The 20923-nt window shown below is 48.3% G+C and overlaps 11 protein-coding genes across 11 annotated transcripts; 4 read left to right on the top strand and 7 right to left on the bottom strand.

The window, feature by feature from the left end:
* Positions 1–173: 173 nt before the first annotated feature.
* N7517_007852 (Zn(II)2Cys6 transcription factor) lies at positions 174–1865 on the bottom strand (the record flags this gene model as incomplete). The annotated part of the gene is made up of 1 exon (XM_056725582.1): positions 174–1865. One exon carries the CDS (start codon positions 1863–1865, stop codon positions 174–176), a length of 1692 nt encoding a protein of 563 aa, XP_056581832.1.
* A 187-nt stretch (positions 1866–2052) lies between these two features.
* Positions 2053–3039, bottom strand: N7517_007851 (polysaccharide deacetylase family protein; the record flags this gene model as incomplete). The annotated part of the gene is made up of 2 exons (XM_056725581.1): positions 2053–2531; positions 2586–3039. 2 exons carry the CDS (start codon positions 3037–3039, stop codon positions 2053–2055), a joined length of 933 nt encoding a protein of 310 aa, XP_056581831.1.
* Positions 3040–3218: 179 nt separating this feature from the next.
* On the bottom strand, positions 3219–5366 carry N7517_007850 (amine oxidase; the record flags this gene model as incomplete). The annotated part of the gene is made up of 3 exons (XM_056725580.1): positions 3219–4775; positions 4832–5263; positions 5313–5366. The coding sequence occupies 3 exons, from the start codon at positions 5364–5366 to the stop codon at positions 3219–3221; spliced, it is 2043 nt and encodes a 680-aa protein (XP_056581830.1).
* A 485-nt stretch (positions 5367–5851) lies between these two features.
* N7517_007849 (putative alanine--tRNA ligase) lies at positions 5852–6646 on the top strand (the record flags this gene model as incomplete). The annotated part of the gene is made up of 1 exon (XM_056725579.1): positions 5852–6646. One exon carries the CDS (start codon positions 5852–5854, stop codon positions 6644–6646), a length of 795 nt encoding a protein of 264 aa, XP_056581829.1.
* Positions 6647–6935: 289 nt separating this feature from the next.
* Positions 6936–8042, bottom strand: N7517_007848 (phosphatase PAP2 family protein; the record flags this gene model as incomplete). The annotated part of the gene is made up of 4 exons (XM_056725578.1): positions 6936–7302; positions 7360–7699; positions 7761–7854; positions 7905–8042. 4 exons carry the CDS (start codon positions 8040–8042, stop codon positions 6936–6938), a joined length of 939 nt encoding a protein of 312 aa, XP_056581828.1.
* A 187-nt stretch (positions 8043–8229) lies between these two features.
* med7 (mediator complex subunit MED7) lies at positions 8230–9053 on the top strand (the record flags this gene model as incomplete). The annotated part of the gene is made up of 2 exons (XM_056725577.1): positions 8230–8493; positions 8547–9053. The coding sequence occupies 2 exons, from the start codon at positions 8230–8232 to the stop codon at positions 9051–9053; spliced, it is 771 nt and encodes a 256-aa protein (XP_056581827.1).
* Positions 9054–9723: 670 nt separating this feature from the next.
* Positions 9724–11902, bottom strand: N7517_007846 (putative C6 transcription factor; the record flags this gene model as incomplete). Its single annotated transcript, XM_056725576.1, has 6 exons — positions 9724–9985; positions 10034–10764; positions 10819–11489; positions 11545–11619; positions 11679–11788; positions 11838–11902. The coding sequence occupies 6 exons, from the start codon at positions 11900–11902 to the stop codon at positions 9724–9726; spliced, it is 1914 nt and encodes a 637-aa protein (XP_056581826.1).
* Positions 11903–13388: 1486 nt separating this feature from the next.
* On the bottom strand, positions 13389–13840 carry N7517_007845 (uncharacterized protein; the record flags this gene model as incomplete). Its single annotated transcript, XM_056725575.1, has 2 exons — positions 13389–13486; positions 13555–13840. Coding segments are annotated over 2 exons (384 nt in total), but the record flags the coding sequence as incomplete, so codon positions are not given.
* Positions 13841–13870: 30 nt separating this feature from the next.
* Positions 13871–14170, top strand: N7517_007844 (uncharacterized protein; the record flags this gene model as incomplete). Its single annotated transcript, XM_056725574.1, has 1 exon — positions 13871–14170. The coding sequence occupies one exon, from the start codon at positions 13871–13873 to the stop codon at positions 14168–14170; it is 300 nt and encodes a 99-aa protein (XP_056581824.1).
* Positions 14171–14961: 791 nt separating this feature from the next.
* N7517_007843 (cytochrome P450) lies at positions 14962–16685 on the top strand (the record flags this gene model as incomplete). The annotated part of the gene is made up of 3 exons (XM_056725573.1): positions 14962–15342; positions 15394–15643; positions 15694–16685. 3 exons carry the CDS (start codon positions 14962–14964, stop codon positions 16683–16685), a joined length of 1623 nt encoding a protein of 540 aa, XP_056581823.1.
* A 273-nt stretch (positions 16686–16958) lies between these two features.
* On the bottom strand, positions 16959–20501 carry N7517_007842 (putative importin beta-4 subunit; the record flags this gene model as incomplete). The annotated part of the gene is made up of 3 exons (XM_056725572.1): positions 16959–17874; positions 18085–20398; positions 20456–20501. The coding sequence occupies 3 exons, from the start codon at positions 20499–20501 to the stop codon at positions 16959–16961; spliced, it is 3276 nt and encodes a 1091-aa protein (XP_056581822.1).
* Between the last annotated feature and the right edge of the window lie 422 nt (positions 20502–20923).

The following is a 20923-nucleotide window of genomic DNA, read 5'->3' as shown; positions in this document are numbered from 1 at the left end:
CGCTAACCCGATCCGGACATTCCCCTCCATAGTGAGTGATCTATATCTTGTACAATTGTATGTCCAATCCCTAGAGCCCTACAATCGAACTAAAAAGTACAGAATTAATCGATCATTCAGTGTCTATCTAATGTGAAGAAGGTTCCATATGTTCGTTCTTCCTCGTTCATACCCTATGCTAGACTCATGGCATTGCTGATTGGCACCACATGCCATTCCCAATCATTGCACTGATTCTGCAAAGCGGTCCCTTTCATCAAGTCTGAGTCGCGTGTCTGCCATAACTTGGTGATCACTGCCCGTGTTCTAGCAATGTTCGAGATCGTTGAATCGGCCATTGTTGCCAGGGAACGTAGCACAATCGCTCGTCCTGAGCCCGATTCCATTTCAGATTCCGGGAAAACCTCGTCATCAGATGGGTCAAGCTCCACAGCAGCCACAAAGACTGGCCATGTCACATTGACCAGCGACTTACGGTCAAGGAGGTCCGATATGAGTCGCAGAATCTGGCGCACATAACTCTTCACTAATGGTGTGGTGGGACCCGCCCCATGCAGAGAACAATGTAAGTAAAGCATTGCAGCCAACCGCTTAGAATCTGCAACCAGTGCGAGAATTTCATCATCGCCCTCTCCCACCTCTTGAACTAAGTTTGCCAGTTGTCGTTCAAGGGAAGCAGCACGTAGTGAGAACGATGCCTTGTCCGCATCGGACGTATTTTGTCTCCTTGTTCGACTCATATCTGTGATTTTGGCCAGGATTGACACCAATTCAGGACTGCAGCCCATCCAAAGATCGATGTTGCGTTCGTCCGGTTTCCAGTAGTTGGTACCAAACAAGACCTCTTTGGCACAAGCGGTTCGACCCATGACATCCTGGAAGGCAAAGAATTGCTCTGCAAAACTCGTCACAGGATCTGATGGGCCCGTTGATTGAGCTAATGTCGTTTGCTGCTTTCTTCGCAGTCGAATTAAATCGTTAGCGCCTTTGAGGTGGATGGTCCATTGTTGATCACACTTGTCTACTATCTCGTATAAACATAGCATGATCATGATAACCAATACTTCAGGATCCATGGAGCATGTCAAACTTCCTTCCGATGAAAGACGTTGACGAAGGTCCCTCAAAGCTTCTGATTTATAACGCAGGCCGATTGCACCATAGCTTGGATTGAGCCTTGACCAATGACATGCCCCTAGCGCTTGAATGGCCTTGAAAAGCGTCGGAGAAGCCGATAGACAGAATGGCAGAATCACAGAGGCAAACGGCGAAGAAAATGCGGAACTGGCAGCTGTGCGAGGGCACACTTGTTGAAGATAATAATCAAACAACTCTCCATGCCCGGATCTGGATAGGTCTGGAAACAGTGCAAGAGAAGGCGGGAGTCTTGGGTTGAAATTTGTGCAAAGGCCGCTGAGATGTGGGAAATGTTGTAACCAGGACCATAGTTGGGGTGAGTTGGAGGTTTGAGCAACTGAGATCAGTGCATTCAACTCATCGAAGTCAACGTTCACTTCATCTGGGCGTTCAAATGTCGAAACACCGCTGTTTATGAAACCCCAAGGGCCAATAGTTGGCACTGGGCACCACTCATGTGTTTCGGAAGAAAGCGAGCCGCGTGTAGGTTGATTTGCGCCGGTTTTATTCCAAACACCTGCACGCCCAAAAGCTGCTCCACGACTGATGAATTCAGATTCCCATTTTAAAACCAGGTTCTTCATGCATGGCAATCCTTTCTCCTGGCAGCGTGTGCAAATCGGCTTTTTGGTGTCACATCGGACACGACTCGCCCGACATTCTTTGCAGCCATCGCGAGATCGGGTCTTCACCGGACCTGTGCGGTCTGCAGCTTTTCTTCGTGGCATACGAGTTCCAATGTCGGGATATATAAACTTCACATGGTATCAGGGCCAAAGACAGTGAAGTTGGCAAAGAAAATTGGAGGTGGCGGATAAGTGGCCACCCCGCCAAATCTCCAACCAATTTACTACTCTAAGCCTTAGGGACTAGATAGTCAATATAGTCAACAAGAATTTGAATGCTTTGAATATTCTACTTATGATTCTTTTTCCATTCTGTCGCACACGCGCCAAATGTCACAAATTCAACCTTCTGTTGTTTGAGCCACAAAATCATTCGGTCAATCATCCCAATCACATGAGCCATTCCACTAGTATCTGGGTGCAGAACCAAAGGGAAAACAAAGCCTTGCTCAGTATCTTCCTCAATGGATTTTTCGAGAGCCTCACTATAGAGGAACTCGAACCGAGACTTCCAATTTTGCTCAATGGTGACCGGACTGATAAACCCTTGTGAGTTTTCCACCCCTGGCAAAAATTGTAAGGGGGTCATGTCCTCCATATACCAATTACATGGAATTTCAACCAGTGTCTGAGGAGTTCTGGCTGCAGGGGTAGGGAGGGGCTTCATCCAAGTGGAAGCAGACTTGGAAGGAGAAAAGTCAATGGCCTTGGGCTCTGACATCCGAGGGATAAAGTACAACGACGAATCATGATGCGTGAGAGAGGAATCTGGTCTAAAGTTAGTGCCTGGGTAGACCTAGGGGATAAAAAAAAGTTGTATACCGTATAAAAATCCAAACTCTTCTAGAACTTGAATGGTGTGTGTTCGCAACTGATATAATGGCGCCCTCCATCCTTGAGGTTTTTTTCCAGTCAAGTCGGTTGCCAGCTGCACACATTTGGCAATGACCTCTCTCTCCTGGGATTCAGTCATTTGACTGGAGCCCTCGTGCGCATATCCATGGCAACCGATTTCGGCGCCCGAGTCAACAATTGCCTTGGTCTCTTCTGGGAATGATTCCATTGAATGACCGGGCACAAACCAAGTTACCGAAGAACTAATTCCATGTTTCTTGAAAAGGCGCAATAAGCGTGGTACTCCGACTTGAGCTGCGAAGAAGCCACTGCTGTAATCGGCCAGATTGGTTGTAGCCGAAGCACCAGTTCCTAGAAAGCCCGATACGGCATCGAAATCGACGGAGAGTAGAATTTGGACTTTTGGTTTCCGGGAAGACATTTGAAGTGGAATTGAGTGTGAAATTATGATCTTTAAGTGAAAAAAAGGGTGAAGGTCAAGGTCAAGGTCAAGTTATGGAATTTATAGAAAGTTCAAGAGAGCCCGAGAGGGAAAGACGACCCGACTTGGATCCACCCCCACTATATAGAGACATCCTTTGAGAACCTCAACTTTTGTCTTCATATTTTAATTGGAGAACAACAGGTGGATATTGACTCGGATTCAACAAGTCGACTCTGGTTATCCCCTTGATTCGATATAGCAACATCTAAACTCGGGTTTCCCGTAAAGAAGTTGACTGGTTTGAGACCAACCACCATCTTTTCAGATGGCATCACTGGCCAATCCTCGATTCTTGGATTATGTGTCGATCCAAATGTGTGCCAAATAACAATATCTTCATTTCGCACCGTTGACTTGGAATCCGGGTCATTTCTCCGTTGAGCAATTGCCGAGTTGATCCCTTCGCCGCCAAGGGACTGCATAGTATGTTTTCCGGCCGGGAAAAGCTCATCATCGCTGTAACGAGTGATCCAGACTGCGTGGTTTCCATATTCAGATCGCTTTGCATGGAAAGACTCTGGATGGGCCAGCAGCAGTTGGCTATAGCATGGAACGAGTTTGAAACCAACTGGTGTACCGGTGATGGGATTGACCTTAGCCTCATTGATGATCTTGAACGTGCGATTCTTGTTAAAATCGAGATCGAGTCCACCTTCCTCTGTCACAATCTTTGAATGTGTGGTGTAGCCGACCCCAAAAGGATTTCGCACGGATGGGTCATTGAAGGGCAAAGGGCTGGACTCCTCAACCTGCAACGAGTTTGCAACTCCATCAATCGCAGGATCAATACGAAGGGAGAACAGATGTTGGTGATATGGTGCAAGGACACCCGGGGCAACAATAGTACCATATCCAACTTCGTCACCTATGTTGATAGGACTGGTAGACAGGATCCCAGTGGCCCGAACTTCATAATGAATCGAAGCATCTTGGCCAAAGTGGAAAGCAAAGATATACTCATAGTTGCTAACTGTGATAATTGTCTGTAAGACCAGAATACGTGATCTTACCACCGCGGCATCTCCTGTGCGGAAGTTTGTGTGCTTCCATAAAATCCCATCGTCTTGCTCATGACAGCAGATGACATTGGGCAATTTTAATGGTTCTCCTGAGGAAGTGTTATGCCATCCATCAAAATACTTGATCAGTCCTAGGCAATCACATCCAAGAGATAAGTTGTTCGCGTTGATCCCAGCACCATCGTTCCCAAGATCAAATGCTGCTTTGCGCGGAAACGGAGCACGAGGATCACCATATGGCACAAACATCTCTGCCAAAGACAGTCGGTAAAAGAGACTCCGACCGTCATAACGGATGTCATGCAGCGTGAGACCCTCACGATAGTTGAATCCAACCCGCATAGTCCATTTCTCCCACATCAACAGACTACCTTGTGACTTGAAGGAAACCCCTTCTGGCTGGACCACCTGGTAGGGCTTGGTGGTTGTGCGCGGTGGTGGTCGCAGGCTGGGATGATATTCACTCAGAGCAGCGGAATGGATCTTACAGGGGTCATATGGTCGTGCTTCTTCATGGACCCTCTCACTCTCAGACGAAGGTAAATGGTAGACCTTGGTCACCTTGAGCTGCTCAGAGACCTCCGCACATAAGTCAAGTGGATATGCGTAATAGTTGGCGTCAGGATTGTCCACCAGTCGCATATAGAACCAACACTGTGCATCTACATTAGCTGGGACTGAGATACTGCAAGTATCGAAGATGTACTAACCATGCTAGTCCGCTCCGACATGTCGTTCATGCCATCAGTGGCATAAGCCCACGGTTCAACGACGACTGATGCCCCTTGAGGAAGCTTCAACTTTTGAATCTCATTTTTAACCCTCTCGTCTGCCATACAAGCATTTTCAACATCTTTCATGTAAGCCGAGTCAATAAACGAGTGTTTTCCCATAAGGACCTCTCGTTGAACGACAGCACTTCGGTCCAGATCAACCAGAAGCTCGGTGAGTTCATTTGGTCCAGAGTCACCTCGAACGATCACTTGGATATGAGCAATACGAGCAGGTCGGGAGATTTGGGGCTGCTCAAGATGTTCCTTCTCCAAGAAAGCTATCATCTCCTGCTTTGGTGGCTCCTTTAAGGTGATAACGCGAAAGTTGAGACTTTTTCCATGGAGTACCTCTTGGACAACTTTTGCGGCCTATAGGGTGGTTAATAGGATGTCTAACTTGTGTTTTATAGAGAGAAACCACCTTGGTAATTTCCTGGGGGCCAAGAGGATCAAAAGGGTGTGTATCAGACATGATGGAAGTATTTCAGAGGCAAATAGGGATCATGAAGACAGTATGATAAATCCGGCCTTTTATAATTCAAACCAAATATATAAGCCAAGATAATGAAATGCACGATATTCGCTAAGATATAAGAATAACCGAAAAAGATTGGCTTGTCAATCGCTAAGGTAAAGAATAGCCGGAGTAGCGATTATCTTCGACTCCAAAGGTTAGAACGGAAATATTAGGCTGGTCTCTGTAATTTCAAGTTGAATATGATCTAGTTATCTACTTTATATACTTGGATAGTATGTATATTGAGGTATGTGAAATCAAAGTATATTGCTCTTGTATAGTAATATCCTAATAATAGAAGGATCATACTATATTATAACTGAAGCTGACAGTCCCATCATATATATTATGCAAATTACTAGAACCTTCTAAGGGTTGGGCTTCGAATACTTTCAGAAATCTCCCCGCTTCTCCTTTTTCCCCCACCAAGTATATTCACTATGGCAACTCGCACTATTCTGGTCTTCCAGAATGATGCCAGTCTCTATACTCTTGAGACCACGGTGACGGCTATTATCCCTTTCGATGTTCTTGAAGAATCCAGTCGTCTACTCTTCAAAGATGCCAGCGAGAAACACCATGTCATTATCACCGAGAAAACTATCTTCCACCCCCAAGGTGGCGGCCAACCCTCTGACACGGGCGTGTTAAAAGGCCCAGCTGGCACTTTCACAGTCACAGCTGTTCGCACGGATGCCAATGGACAGGTGCTTCACCTCGGTCTCTTCGAGGGCTCATCCACTTTCAACAAAGACGAGACCGTTGAGCAGGCAATTGACGTGGAAAAGCGTCTACTATATTCCCGGTTGCATACTGCAGGCCACGTACTAGGTGCATCAGTCAGACATCTTTTGGAGAAAGAGATTGAGAATTTCGATGAATTGAAAGCCTCACACTTTCCCGACTCGGCAGCATGTGAGTTTCAAGGCTCAATCGAAGGGAAATGGAAAGACGCTATCCAGAACAAGCTGGATGCATATGTCGCTGCCAAGATGCCGGTTCAGATCGAATGGTGGGATGAAGAGGATTTCCGTTCGCGCGGACTAGAGCGATTGATTCCCGATCGCAGTTTGGTGCCCGCAGGTGAAAAATCTCGTGTAGTTAACATCGTTGGTGCTGAAGTGTACCCTTGCGGAGGTACGCATGTTGATACGACCGATTTGTGTGGACCTGTGACTGTGAAGAAGATTTCAAGAAAACAAGGAAACTCACGAGTCAGCTATGTGGTGAAATGATGCTGATCCGTCCCGTGTTCAGTTTTGGGGAATACCATATAGGGAGTGACAGAGCATGATAGAAGTTCCCCAATAGACCAAACTATTGATTTGAGACCTCATCTCAAGTTGTGTCCTTCGGCAAAGTGAGACAGAAAAGTTCTACAGTAGGTGTGAGAGCAATGGGAACAGTTCAAGGCCAGACCGATGTTCCTTTTAGTTATTTTAAGACAAAGGTCCAACAGCAAAAGCCCTTTATAGTGCGAGGACGCCAGGGCAGAAATATGATATGTTCAAGTAAGCGCTAGATTCATCGAGATGGCTCTGTGTCTTGGAGCTCATAGTTGTCCTCCGAGGTATCAGCGCGTGGAATGAAAGGCCGCGCAAGAGCCTCCTCATCGCCCAATTTAGCAAAGCCATCCGGTCCAGCAAGATCGGCTTTATCATAGGGAACGTCACATATGACCGACCGCAGCGGTGGATAGTAGCGGCGGTACGAGAACCAGGCTATCAGCATGCCCAACAGCCCCCCACACGTCACATCATATACATCATGTCGATAATCGGCCAGACGAGAGAGGGCGACCATCAAAGCACACAGCAATGGGAAAAATGCAAGTAAGCAGCGTCCAAGATCCGTTCGAGGACGGAAGACATGCATTTGACCACACAAGAAGCTATAGGGTCGGGATTGTTAGAGCGTTTGAGCGCGGTACGTTTGAAGAATCACTTACAGGTATAAATAGCCCAGACCACCAAAAGAGAAGCTGCTATGCCCACTAGGGAAGCTCCGCCATCCCTCTTGTAAAATGTGCTGGTTGGTTTCTGTGCAGACAGTCCATGCGACCAGCACCTTGTTCGATGTACCTCGGGAGGGTTTGCAGCGCGATAACAAGTCGGGACGTGGTCTTCCCGCCGCATTTTTTATTATGTCCGTCAGAAACGAGGTCAACATCAAAGCTACGAGTAGCCCGAGTACTGTCACTTGCGTCTTTTGCACACCGGCGCGAAACATTGCGGACCAAGCGAGAATAATAAGGAAAGGAATCAGACCAGCGAAGACGACCGACCACACTATTACTCCTTGTTAAAATTAAATGAAGAGAAGCGACTGTAGTATTGGCAATTGACTTACAAACAGGAACTCGTTCGTGGACGGCGAACGGGTACTGAATGGCTTTGTTATCCAGGGAAAACATGCGATGGAATGGGTTCACGAATAACTGAATCTATTGAGGTGTCAAAAAAACCATTTGTATAAATATCATTTGCGACTTACTAGTATCCATCCTACCACTAGAAACCCCAATGCGATGTAGTCGGCGGCATAGGTGCGTTGCGCAAAGCGAGCTGCAGCACCAGCGAGTCCAACACGTTGTAGAATCGGGGACCCATCCCCCGAACCATTATGAGGCATCCTGCACTCCTTTAGAGAGATTTTCAGATCTTCACAGGGAGCATGTCGAGATTGAAGAAAGTCAAGTTGACATTCGACACATTGCGGAAGCACAGACCACGTCACCGCTCTCCGCTCTACGGAACTTCAACGCTGCTTTGTTCACTTACTCTTTTCTCTCACATTCATTACTCTCGCCCTGATCGATATGGCCGATGAGAGCCAACAACGAGCCGTAAACACGGCATTTGCGCCCCCACCACCCTTATGGAAACACTTTACGCGCGAGAATATCGACAAGGTGGAGCAGATCAAAGCTGAAGCTTCCAGGGGCGAAGATGGGCGATTGAATAAGAACAAGCAATGGTCACCAGCGGAATTGCGCGCTCTAGAGATCCCCCCAGAGCTTCGGTACCTGGTGCCGCCCGACATCCCTGAAGGACAGTACAGCGTTTTTGGAGAATTGCAAACCGTTCGTTCCCCTACATTTGAGCTCTACACCTGACAATACTGACTCTGAAATAGCTTTCTACAGCATTGCCATCATTGCAAGAGCAAGGAATCGAACAGCTGTATCCAGAACCCTCAACCGGTACCGAACAGGAGTCGCAGCCCTCGCCCCCTCTCAATCACGCATACTACCTTCTCAAGATCAGCAAGTCCCTGCTCCTTAATTTCCTAGAGTTTACCGGTATCTTGTCGGTTTCGCCGGAACAATTCGAATCCAAGGTCGAAGATCTGCGCAACTTATTCATCAATGCGCACCACCTTCTCAACCTCTACCGTCCTCACCAAGCCCGCGAATCACTCATCATGATGATGGAAGAGCAGCTCAACCACAGCCGAGAGGAAATGAAACAAATGGACAAAGTCAAAGCGGAGGTTGAGGACGTACTAGAGCAGTTGCAAGCGGAGGGCAACCGCGTGGCTGCTGCTGGGCCAGGAGAGGATACCGACCAAGCCAAAGCGCTGAAAGAAAAGGCCGATGAGCACTCTCGGTTAATCTGGGATCTACTGGACAAAGAAAACTGAACCTACCAAGGGGTTGAATTTTCTGAATTCGAACAGCATCCTCACCGAGCCAAATGGCCGAACTTTCCCTGGGCTATGTGCTCAACTGTGACTAAATGCCAACCGCCTTGAATGGCCCGACGAGGAAGAATCTCAAGCCGAGGGCTCGTCAACACCCGACAAAATGTCCCTCGGCCAAGCGTTTCATGAGCACGCAAGCTCAGTTGGCTGTTAAATATGACACCGTGATGTGTCGATTGAACCATCACGCGCTTCGCATCATCCCAAGGCAGATATTGGATCACACCAATATCTCGGACGCGTTCTCCGATGTTCGAAAGACCTGCTATCACCAACGGCGCCTCGTTTCAGAACACTGAATTATTGGAGATCGGCTGCCTCAAAACCCTATTACAATCACTCGAGAAGCTAGCAATTTGCCGGTTTTGTGTGAATCTCTACCGGGAATTCTTGCTTACAATTAGACACTGCATCATATATGAGATATCATTCTATTGAACACTGCTCTAACCATGTCTATCGAATGCAATCCAAATGACCGTTCTTCTTTCTATCAATATTAATATCTTCAGCAATTCTAAGTACCATATCCAATAAGCTCCAATAAACTCTTCACGCTAAAGTGCAGTGGCATCGACCCGTAAAACAATAGGAAGAAAACAATGTGCAATCAATAAGAGGCGGCGCGCTGCTCCGCCCAGGCCTTGTCAATGGCACACTCAGCCAATCGCTTCAATTCCAAAATGAAATCGCCGACCAATTTGAAGTGCACAAGCTCAGATGAAGGTAGTTTTCGTGAGAAGATACGCTCCATCATAACCGTGGCGACATTCAATCGGCCCAAGTCTTCGCGCGAATGTGGATCCAGTGGATTCTGGAGAATGCTGCAGAAGATGGTGAGCAGCGCGGACATGGGGTAAAATATTAGAGTCCTAAGGGGCATTAGCTTAGATCCAACAACATGACAAAAAATCACATACCAAAAAACCCCGTCGACTACCACATGCTCTGCTGCCTCGAGGTAACATAGACTGGATCGACTGGCCTCTACTGAAAGTGCCATGCTTGAACTCACCCCATCCATCATGCCACTTTGTCCTTGCATCCATGCCTTGCATCTTCCACTCGCTTGATGGATGATGGTCATGCATAGGTGATAATTCAGACGCAGCAAGACAGTATGCATACCCATGTTCGGATCGGACGTCTCGGAAGAAAAGGACATGGTGGGACGCCATTTAGGAGGGACTGATAGCCGCCATTCTTCTAGCGCATCATCGAGTTCTCGGATTGACTTGAGCAGCTCGGCGTCTGATTTTTGGAGGGAGCTGACTGAATATAGCTCTCGATGCGCTCGGGCTTTGATCATACTCAGGCGCAAGTCGAATGGAAATACTGGACCGTACCAGGGGGCCTCCTCGTTTTCCACATCCGAGAATGCTCGGTCGAGATAGCCCGGCGGAAGGGTCAGATCACAATTCTCGTCTGTGATAGTAGGCGGCTGACCCGTGCGCAGCGCAAGGTCTTTATCAATCGTGTAGCAAATCCAGAATAGATTCCGTAGTTGTGAATGCTTTTGCTGGCTGCGCTTATCTGTCGCGGTGGCGTGACAGGTAAAAAGATTGCCACCAAGCATGAAAATGAGTCGTGCAGCAATGGCCGCATAGTAGTTGGTGGCCCGCATATTTCCCGAAGATAGCTCGAAGAGAGTCTACGCATCCACCGGTCAGTTATCAGAAGGATGCACCAGAGTATCCCCACCTACCAATATGGTAATAGCCTGTGCTGCGTCTAGACTAGCAGACTCTTGTAATACTTGAGACATCAAAAATTGTGCCCTGGTGGCAAGTTGATCATGATCGATTGGGATGGCCGTAGTAGTCGAGTTGACAACGCGAGCGAGGTCAGGTAGGCGAGAAACAAAGGTAATAAATGCAATGACACAAACCCTGGCGCTCGCTTGGCCAAATCTAAAGGTAGATGGCGATTGACTGTAAGCTGTAGTGAGAGTCTCCTCAAAAAGCTCCGGATCTATAACAGGAAAGATGCGCCGCATCACCCTGCAACTCTTATATGCCTGGAAGTACGCCTGTACCGTTGCCCAGTCGGGGAGTTCATAGGGATTACAAGTGTTCATGTTCATCAAGAAAGTGTTGAAGTTTTGTCCGCGCTCTTTATCCCAAGGTGCTCGCGTTGGACTCAGTTTTTCAATTGCAACGTTCTGTCCGGTGCGAGCTTTGATCCAGTCCCGTCCCTCAGGAAAGAGGAACGGCGTACCTGTGAGTAAACTGATAACACCCAACTCTTTGCCCGCAAAGTGAACTCGCACTGACGACGAGTCTGGAGGTTGATTGTTGCTTGGAGAGTTACTGGCCGTCGTGTCAGTCGTGTCAGCTGTCGTGTTGGCTTCGAAAGATTGAGGTGAGTCACCAGGCACTTTTTGCCAATTAGTTTCGGAGTGGTAGATTTGCATATTGAAGAGACACTATACCAGAGACATGATCACCCATTAAGTTCTCTGCGAGAAGTTGCTCAATGCGACTAATTCGCTCCGATAGGCGTGAAACTTTGGGGCGTCTTACCTTCGTCAGACCCATATCGAAGAAACTCGAGGAAGGGACTCACCCTTCATCATCAGGATTTTTTCTTTTCCTCTGTACCACTCTGTCGAATGTGCAGGGGATATTATGGTGGCTGCACCAATTACACTGCGGCACCGCCGCATCACATTTGATCTAGGACCAGTTTAGTAGGATGGGAAGAGTTGATTCTTGATCTACCTACCTTTCTTTTATAACAGGAGTCACAGGCACGAGAAGTCCGTGTCCGCGGCGGATCGTCCGAAGCATTAGATGCAGGATCCATGTTGTAAAATGTGAAGGAAATAATTAAGCTCAAAGGATTGCCCGGGAGGAAATGGCTGGGCCCGAAAGCCGCTGACAGCATATCCGCTGACTCATCTAGATACCTCAGGCAAACATCTGACATGATGTCATCCTTTATACAATCGTGTTTTACAACCTTCCAAGGTTGGAACCTTGGAAGTATACCCTTTGCTTTACACATAAAATAGCAGGTTAAAGCCATTGAACAAAGATTTATTGTCGAGGTATCGCATGGGTAGGGTACCCGACCCCTTAGACTGTGTTCCGCACATGATTTTCTTATTTCGATCCACATGCCATCAGACCACCGCAATTCCCCAGAGCATTGGAAGAGCAGAGCTCACATCACAGTGCATATGCAACAATCGCATTCTTCATCGCCACAATCACAGCCAAAGCATGGCTTGGAGACTGGTTTGATGGGCTTTTTGATGGAGCTACCGGCGCTGGAAGGAAGGGTGCAGTCGAAAGGGGTTGAAATAGAGGTGACGGCCATGGCGGAGGCTTGGATCTATTGGATATTGTCAATTCCCGAGAAGAAAGAGAAGAAAGAGAACATTATACGAGGGAACGTACCTTCAACCAAAAATAAAAGGGTATAGGGCTGAAGTAGCGGGGGTTGGGGAAAAAAGGGAAAAGTGAAGTTAGGCAGCCATATACTTTGACTGGTTTTTGACAATAAGTTCAAAGTACAGATAAATATAAATACTACAGCTTTGTACACTATATATGTTCTGCTTAATATACTCCGTACCCTTCGCATTTATATTCCTGTGACGTGGGTGGTCCTTGATCGACATGGAGATAATTTAAAATGCCATTTTAGCTCACACCTCGGGCTATCTCATTCTTAGTTAAGATCGTAAATTCAAAGCTCTTTGTTATATTTTTACTGTTAAAACCGAAGACGGCGACCGGAATAGTATGGCTACGCAGCTTTAGGTTCTCTCCACTCGCACCTCTTCCTGGACACGAATACCATCATTACTGGTTTCATACTGACCCACCAGAATCTCTTCATCACCTCGGCTATAACGAGTAATATACGACTCGGTATGCCCCTCCTGTACACTAAAAGACGTAGTGTCCTTCGCTAGATTCCGCATACGAAAGCGAGTAGAATGATTGGGGTCCTCATGTTTGACATATCTACCCTCTGAGCTCTCCGGACGCGATCCATGGACAATGGTGCGAGATAGGGGGCGGACGGTGGGAATACCATCGCAGATAAGAGTGACTGCCAGTTCAACGGCGGACCAAAGTATGAGGCCAACAGTATCCTCTAAACAAGGATGACATTGGGAATTAGTGGTATATAGGGATTGAGAGGTAAGTGACTTACCGGTGTAGTTGGAGCTGGCCAGTCCCCCTACCTCAATGGTTCTGATAATTTCGAAAATACAGGCTCTATAGATAAATATTAGTCTGTGTCTATAGAGGACGTGGGGGATTAGTGACACACATTCTTTTCCTTGTATCTCACGTTAAGATTCCAAATGAAGATCCACGGAAGAAGAGCAAAGTAGAAGTCCACAACAGCACACCAACCTAAAGTACTTGAACATCAGCATCAGTATAAAGTTGATATACACAACCGAAGAGGACATCAAACATACATCCAAGCAAGACGGAGAAAGGGGTGACATGGGTAACAGTACGCCCTGGGACGCGAGGGTCATATACAGATTGAGACGGAAGACGCTGTAACCAGAAGATGATGGCGGTCATCACTGAGAGAATGAACAAGCTGATCATCGAGATCCGTATTGAAATGCGATGCCACCGCTTGACAACAATACGAAGCAAAAATATCCCTAGGGACAGCTTGGCAATTGCCATTCCTAGGACGGCAAATGTTTGTCCAATCATCGCGTTATACACGGCCTTAACGGCTGAGTCCACCTCCAAGGTTTTTATCGGTTACCCGAACCCATGTACACCAGAAATCGTGACGAAGACCGTGTAAAGAAGCAGAAATACCTAGAGCTAGGTCAGTCTCCTATCATAGGACTAGTCTTGATCGTTTCACGATGGAATGGGAAAAAAGCCTACCCAGGCCAGATTGAAGACGTGATCGTCCACTCCAATTGCCTTCACGATGTAGACTCGCGTGTAGAGCCTGAGAGGAACCGGAATAAAAGAGAGCAAAGTCATCGACTCATAACCCACATCACCGAAATGCCACGAACGCCTTCGCCAGCCAACATCTTCCAGATTCAGGAAGCCGGTTAAATTAGAAACGCCAAGTACTGTAGACCAATGGAGCCCAGAGCTTGCTAGAATGAGAGATCGAGAAATTAGTTGGCATCTTCGGAATACAAATGCATCCCCTTCCTCAACTTAATGAGTTGATAAAAATTTTGTAAAAGGAGCCGACAAATCAGGCTTAGACCTTTTATACTCCGTACAAGCGAGGGTTATACATGAACTGAGGGACAACTCTATGCCGCTAATGCGTCTAATTTAGTACCTTTTACTCCGTACTTCCATTGTAATTGCGATCGTCTACATTTTATTGATGCCAAGGAGACTAAACATCATCGGGTCGGGACGGTAACGTTTAGCTTAAAAAGCGGTCCATAGTAACGCTCGCTTAGGATGTTTTCAAGGCTAATTGGATCCTTTCAATCGAATATCCCGCACACCGTATTATGTACTTTTGTGCTTTTGGTGCGCTTTACTATTTTGAAAAGTCCATGCATCTTTACGGCAGCCAGCTCGGCAACTGTCGGAGGATGAGCCGTTTGGAGAAGTCAATTGAAGTTGATATTTTATCTAATTGGCACTAACTGGGCGTACTTTGAAGTGCGGCTGCATCTAGACCCAGCAATATGGAGTAACTATCAAGGATTCTCATTTAACAACACGCTTTTGGTTCGCACGCCCATACGGGTCCACGTAGGATTGCCGTTGGGAGCGCCATACACGGGCTGTCTATATATTATTGTATATCGCAGATTTTCAGATTTTCGAGGGTTCGAGGGTTTATCAACTCAACCATATTAAAAGAGCCCCTTTCTGCAATGTTTGATCACGGGCAATATGTTGCGACTAAGCTTGGCTATGCCTTGCTCATAGTCATATCGATCTGGTATCTAACGACATATCTCTTCTCCCCCCTGCGCCGTTTCCCTGGTCCATTTCTCGCAGGTGAGTTGACTAGTATCCTCCCAAAGGCCGATTTGACAGCAGAAGGACGCATTTCCATATTGACCTACCATATCTCGATAGGCTGGACGAATCTATGGCGCATGTTGCATGTTCGCCAGGGAAACTACCATATGGTCATCCAAGAGCTACACAAGAAGTATGGTACGGTGGTACGCATTGGCCCCAATGTGCTCGACCTGGATATCCCCGAGTTGATCAAGACAATTTACAATATCAAATCGGATTATTTGAAGGTGGGTGTCTCTCTAAACGTGGTTACTAGGATTGATCATAACCTGTGACAGACCGAATTTTATCACGGCAGTAGTGCTAAAAACAACGGCAAAATCATCTACAACCTCTTCAGCGAGTGTGATCCTAAGGTGCATGCACAGGAGAAGCGACCCATCTCGAGACATTACTCCCTGGTTGGAGTACTTCCCCTGGAGCCCCATATCGATGATATGATTTCATACCTCTGTCAACGCCTGGAGGAGGAATTCATCGATGGACCCAGCCCTAAAACATGCGATCTAGGTGAATGGATTGCGTACTGTAAGTTTGAACACTTTCATCATCCTTCCCAGGACTTATCAATCGTGCAGATACCTGGGATGTGGTTGGAAAAGCGACATTCAGCCAGCCCATTGGATACCTGGAAAAAGGGTATGACTTTGACAAGACTCTGCACATCGCAAATGTCGCCATGGACTACTTTTCCCTAGTGGGACAAATACCAATGCTGGATCACTTGTTGGACAAAAACCCCGTGTACCGAATCGGCCCGCCATCCTTCGGCACCGTCGCCAATATATCAATCCAGCACCTCATGGACCGAGTTCAGAAGAAGGATACCGACTACCATGATCCCAGCAAGCCCGACTTCCTGGACAAATTCATCGAGGCCAAGGAGAAATTCCCAGACGTGGTGGATGACATGCAAATCATCTCGTACCTAATGATCAACATGGTTGCAGGAGCCGACACAACGGGCGTCACCATCAACGCGGCATTGTATTTCTCCTTGAAACATCCTCACGTTATAGAGCGTCTAAGGGCCGAGATTCCCGCTTATGATTATACCTCTGAAAGCACGGTGGTATCTTACAAATCCTCCAAGCAGTTCCCATACCTAGATGCCGTGGTACGGGAAGCAATGAGATGTCATCCCGCTGTCGCCATGCTCCTGGAACGATATGTACCAGAGGGCGGACTTGTCCTCCCGGATGGAAGCCTTGTTCCTGCAGGGTCCATTGTCGGCATCAACCCCTACATCGTTGGGCGTAATACGTCTGTGTGGGGCGAAGATGCCGAAGAGTTCCGCCCAGAGCGATGGCTGCGCGATGAGACACGGGAGACCGAAGATGCGTTCCAGGAACGTTTGCTCTCAATGAACAAGGCTGATCTCAGCTTTGGCGGTGGAAGCCGTAGTTGTATCGGGAAGCATCTTGGTCTGTTGGAGGTTTACAAGGTAATTGCAACTCTTGTATCACGGTACGATATGAAGCTGGCTTATCCGGATAAGGATTGGATGACGCATAATAGCTTTTTTGTGCGGCAAACTGGTATCGAGGTGAACTTCATTCGGCGGAGCTGAATTACTGCGATCTACGACATGACAGGGGGTTTACATGGCGGGGGTATAAATACCGGTACACATGTACGTAGCTTAGAGACTTCTACACAAAAATTCCTTGAAGATCAAAGTATGTAGTCATTGACAGTATATACAGCAGCAACTTTTGAGGGGTTTCATCAATCATCGCCGCAGTGACTGGGGTATCGTCTAGTCATCTCGGGCTTCCAAGCCATCCGTCTATCCATTAAATAAATCCTTTTTCGTTCATCAATCCATAAAAGAGCAGTCGGCTTACAGCTGCTCCACCCAGGGAGCGGCACCGGGCTGCATCTGGTTCAGCCACTTAACAAGCTCAATGAGCTCGGCCCGACGCTCATCATCCAGCTGATCCTCATCGCCGGTGAGAACCGACTGGAAGACGGGAAGGAGGCTGGGGGTGAGTTCGCGGATGGTGACATCCTCCCACTTGTACATCTGGCAGATCATGCGGAACAGAGGCTCGTTCTCCTCGAAGTCGTTCTTCAGGGGAAGAATGTTGACGAGGGCAGGAAGCACGTCCTTGGTGGGGACACTGTCGCGGTAACGCAAGATCATGCGGCTGACACATCCGGTAGCGTTATCCTGGAGACGCGAGACGTCCATCTGAAGGCAAGCCTCAAGACGGGCAAGGATAGTGGGGATCTCCTTGATGATCTCAGCTTCAGCATTGGAGTGCTGAATCAAGCGGCCAACGGCATAGGCAGCGTTGGACTTGGTCTGAGAGTCCTCATCGGCGAGACGGTGAAGGAGCAGCTTCATGAATACAGGGGTGAAGGGGGTCACGGCGGCACCCATACCATTGATGCACTCAGCGAGGACACCAACAGCAGTGGCACGCTCAAGAGACTCAGTACTACCAGCGTAGCGGAGAATGGTCTTCTCGAAAACTTTCCAGAGCTCAGCGAAGCTCTGACCCATAGCGGCGGCCATGCCAGAGACAACGTCCAGGGCAGTGTCGACAACAATCCAGTCGAACTCGGAAGATTCATCACCAGCCTCGAGAGTCTCCTCTTCGGGGCCGAACTCGACCTGGCAGATGTGCTGCTTGGTGATGATATCAGTGACCATTTGGATCACGTTGTGAAGCATGGTCTCATTGGCAATGAGGGCAGGACCACAGAAGCGCAGGTTCTCAGCCATGTTGCGGTTGATATCGGCGACAGTAGAACTATTAAATATCGGTCAGCAATCAAGTCATTGAATCGGCAGTTGATAAATAATGAGGCAATGGTGGAAGTAAATCTCAGAATGTAGACTTCGCCGTTTACATCAAGTACGCCTTTGGCGCATCAAAGTGAGCTGGGTTAAGCGGAAAAACATCATCATAGAAATGGGTTGGGTAAGGGAATAAAAGAGAGAAAAGATGGTTGAAACATACCGGTCATCTTCTTCGGTCCACATCTTGACAGTAGCAGTCATGAGGATCTCACCGAACTTCTGGACCTCCTTGGCAGGCTGAACCTGCAGGGGGAGGCCAGGCTGCCACTTGGGCATCTGGCCGTTCTCCTCAGCGATAGCGAAGAGCATAGCGTATGAGCGGTGGAGAGTGCTGATGGTGCTCTTGCGAACACCCTCGTAAGGGTGCTCACACAAGGGCATCACATGCTCAATGGTTTTCTCAAAGTAGGGCAGGAAGGCGCTGCGGGTGTGGGTGACGAGATCACCGATAACCTCAACAGCAATCTCCTTCTCGAGGGAAAGAGGGGTGGTGGCAGTGATGTCATCCCAATCGTCCTCATCTTCGAGATCGATATCCTCGATATCACCATCCTCGTCGTCATCTTCGGCACTTGCGACCTTGACCTTGCGGCCGTTGAAGGTAACCTCCTGGCCAACAAGGTCCTTGGCAGCGCTGCCAAGATCAACATCAAGATCGTTCTCGTCCTGCTCGATGCAATCGTACAGGCCCTTTACGACGCCGTCAAGGAAGGGAGCGAAGTGCTCGCCGTAGACCTTGGCCATGGCGCCCCAGAAGATATAAGTGCTCTCCTTGAGACGGGAGTGACCGAGGTGCAAAGCTTCCTCGGTGGCGCGCATGAGGGGCTCAACATACGGCTGGTAACGCTCGGGACCAGCAGCGGCGGCCATCTCACCCATAGAGTCGGTGACACTGGCACGGAGGTCAAGTTCGTCCTCGCTGTCCTTGACAGCAGCGAACTCCTGGAGGAGGTGCATCGACTCATCAAAGAACGAGAGGAAGGAGTCTCCGGCAGAGGAGGCGAGGGAGCCGAGAGCACCGGCAGCAAGAGCCTTGATCTTGAAGTCGGGGTGCTTGAAGAGGTTGTGCAGAATGGGAACAAGCTCAGCCTGGTAAGGAGCAACAGCAGTCTCATCAAGACCATCAACGACAGCATCAATGGCGCTAATGCCGGCCTTGATGATATCGAGGGTAGGACCCTCCTCTTCACCCTTGTACTCCTGCATGGCGCTGGCCAAGTTCTGGAAGAGCAAGGGCATGAGGCGCGCGTGCTCGGTACTCAGGTCCTCAACAAGGTCCTCGGCGAGACGAGCGACAGTGTGCAACGAAGCCTGGCGCACCTTGGGGTCCTGATCAGCAAGGAGCTGGAGGACCATGGGGAAGATCTCCTTCATCTGGGTGCTGATGAAGTCGGGGGCACCCTCAACACACATGCCAAGGGCCATGATACCAGCGCGACGGTAGTCAGGGTCGGCGTTGTTGAAGTACTGTCCCAGTGCATTGAGCAAGGGGACAACGACTTGGCTGGGGGGCAGACTCTGGGAGAGCATGTCAAGGAGGCCGAGAGCAGAACGAGCAGGAGTGATATCATCATCACCAGGAGCGGCATCGCCCAACTCGGTTACGATTTGGAGAGCAGTACGGGTGAGCTCCTCACCAATGCGCATACCCTGAACCTTGAGCTTGCGGTACTGGATGGTCTGCATCAGGAAGCTGATGGCCTGGGTGCGGACATCCTCATCAACCTCAGTGTTGGCAGAGATCTGGTTCATCAAGATGACCAGGTCTTTGAGGTGGACGGTCAGCAAGGCAGGGTCACAGCCAAGCAGAGTCTGGAAGACTTCGAAAGACTGCATGATGTGGTCCTCCTCTTGCTTCTCAATGGAATCCTTGAGAATGGCGACCATGGCAGGGACCAACTCCTGGAAGGCCTTGACGGGAGCCTCATCCTCCTCAGAGTCAAGGTGCATAGCAAGCTTGCTCAGAGACATAAGGGTGTTGATGCGAACTTCGGCACTCTCGGGATCCCGGATAGTCTTGTTGAAGAGGTTGAAGAGGTCCTGGAACTTCTCCTCAAAGCCTTCACCGAGAGTGTCCAAGATGGTGAAGAGAATGTAGATGGCCACAGCACGCTCAGCGGCATTTCCACTGTTACCAGCCTGCAGGAGCAGGTTGGGCAGGTCAGCCCACTCGCCGTCGTTCAAATCGATCTTGGCAATAGCAGAGATGATCTGAGCGATGGAGTGCTGGACGAGAGAAGAACTCTCACCCATGGTGGAGCGAAGCAGCTGCTCGCGGATCTGGGGCTTCTGGCTGGCGGGAACCTTCAACCAGTGCTTGGAAACGAGCGAACGGGACTCGACAGAAGAGAGCTGGCGCAGATTTTGGTCATCATGGCTAGTGCAGATCTGGATAAGGAAGACAAGGGATTCGGGCTTGTTGTAGAATTCCTTTTGCAAGACTCCTGTGGCCTCCTTAAGGTTTCCCTGAGAGGCTGAAAGAATGGGTCAGCGAGATGAACATTGGCTTGGATGGTGCAAGACGAACTCACGGTCCAGGATAATCTGCAACTGCTGCAGGAATCGCTGTTGATCCATGATGGAAGGGATAATGTGATAGTTTTCAAGGGTTTCAGTTGCCCTGTCTCTGAGAGACTCAGGCCACACGAACAAAGATTGAGCAGTCTGTCTCAGACAAACAACTCAAAGGGGGTATCACAAAGCAATATTGACAAGAAAAAAAAGTAAGAAAGAAAAAAGAGAGTGATGGAGAAGAAGAAGAAAAGAGAGGGAGAAGAAAAAAAATTTAGGGGAGGTGGGCTGGTGCCCAATTGAGTTTAGCGCATGGATTGTCAACACGCGGGAATTTGGGCAGAGATTTTCTTTATGACTTCATTTATATGGGATTTTATATTAACTATTAGGGTTATTATAATATTATCATATTATGATGGTAATGCATATTATGATGTTAATGCCTATGATCATTTCATTTATTAATGCAATTGGGATATCAATAG

Source organism: Penicillium concentricum (genome assembly GCF_028827145.1).
Source record: "Penicillium concentricum strain IBT 3081 chromosome Unknown utg000002l_segment0_segment0, whole genome shotgun sequence".
NCBI classification, from domain to species: Eukaryota; Fungi; Ascomycota; class Eurotiomycetes; order Eurotiales; family Aspergillaceae; genus Penicillium; species Penicillium concentricum.
The sequence above is the reverse complement of the archived record's forward strand: the minus strand, read 5'-3'. Positions and strand labels throughout refer to the sequence as shown.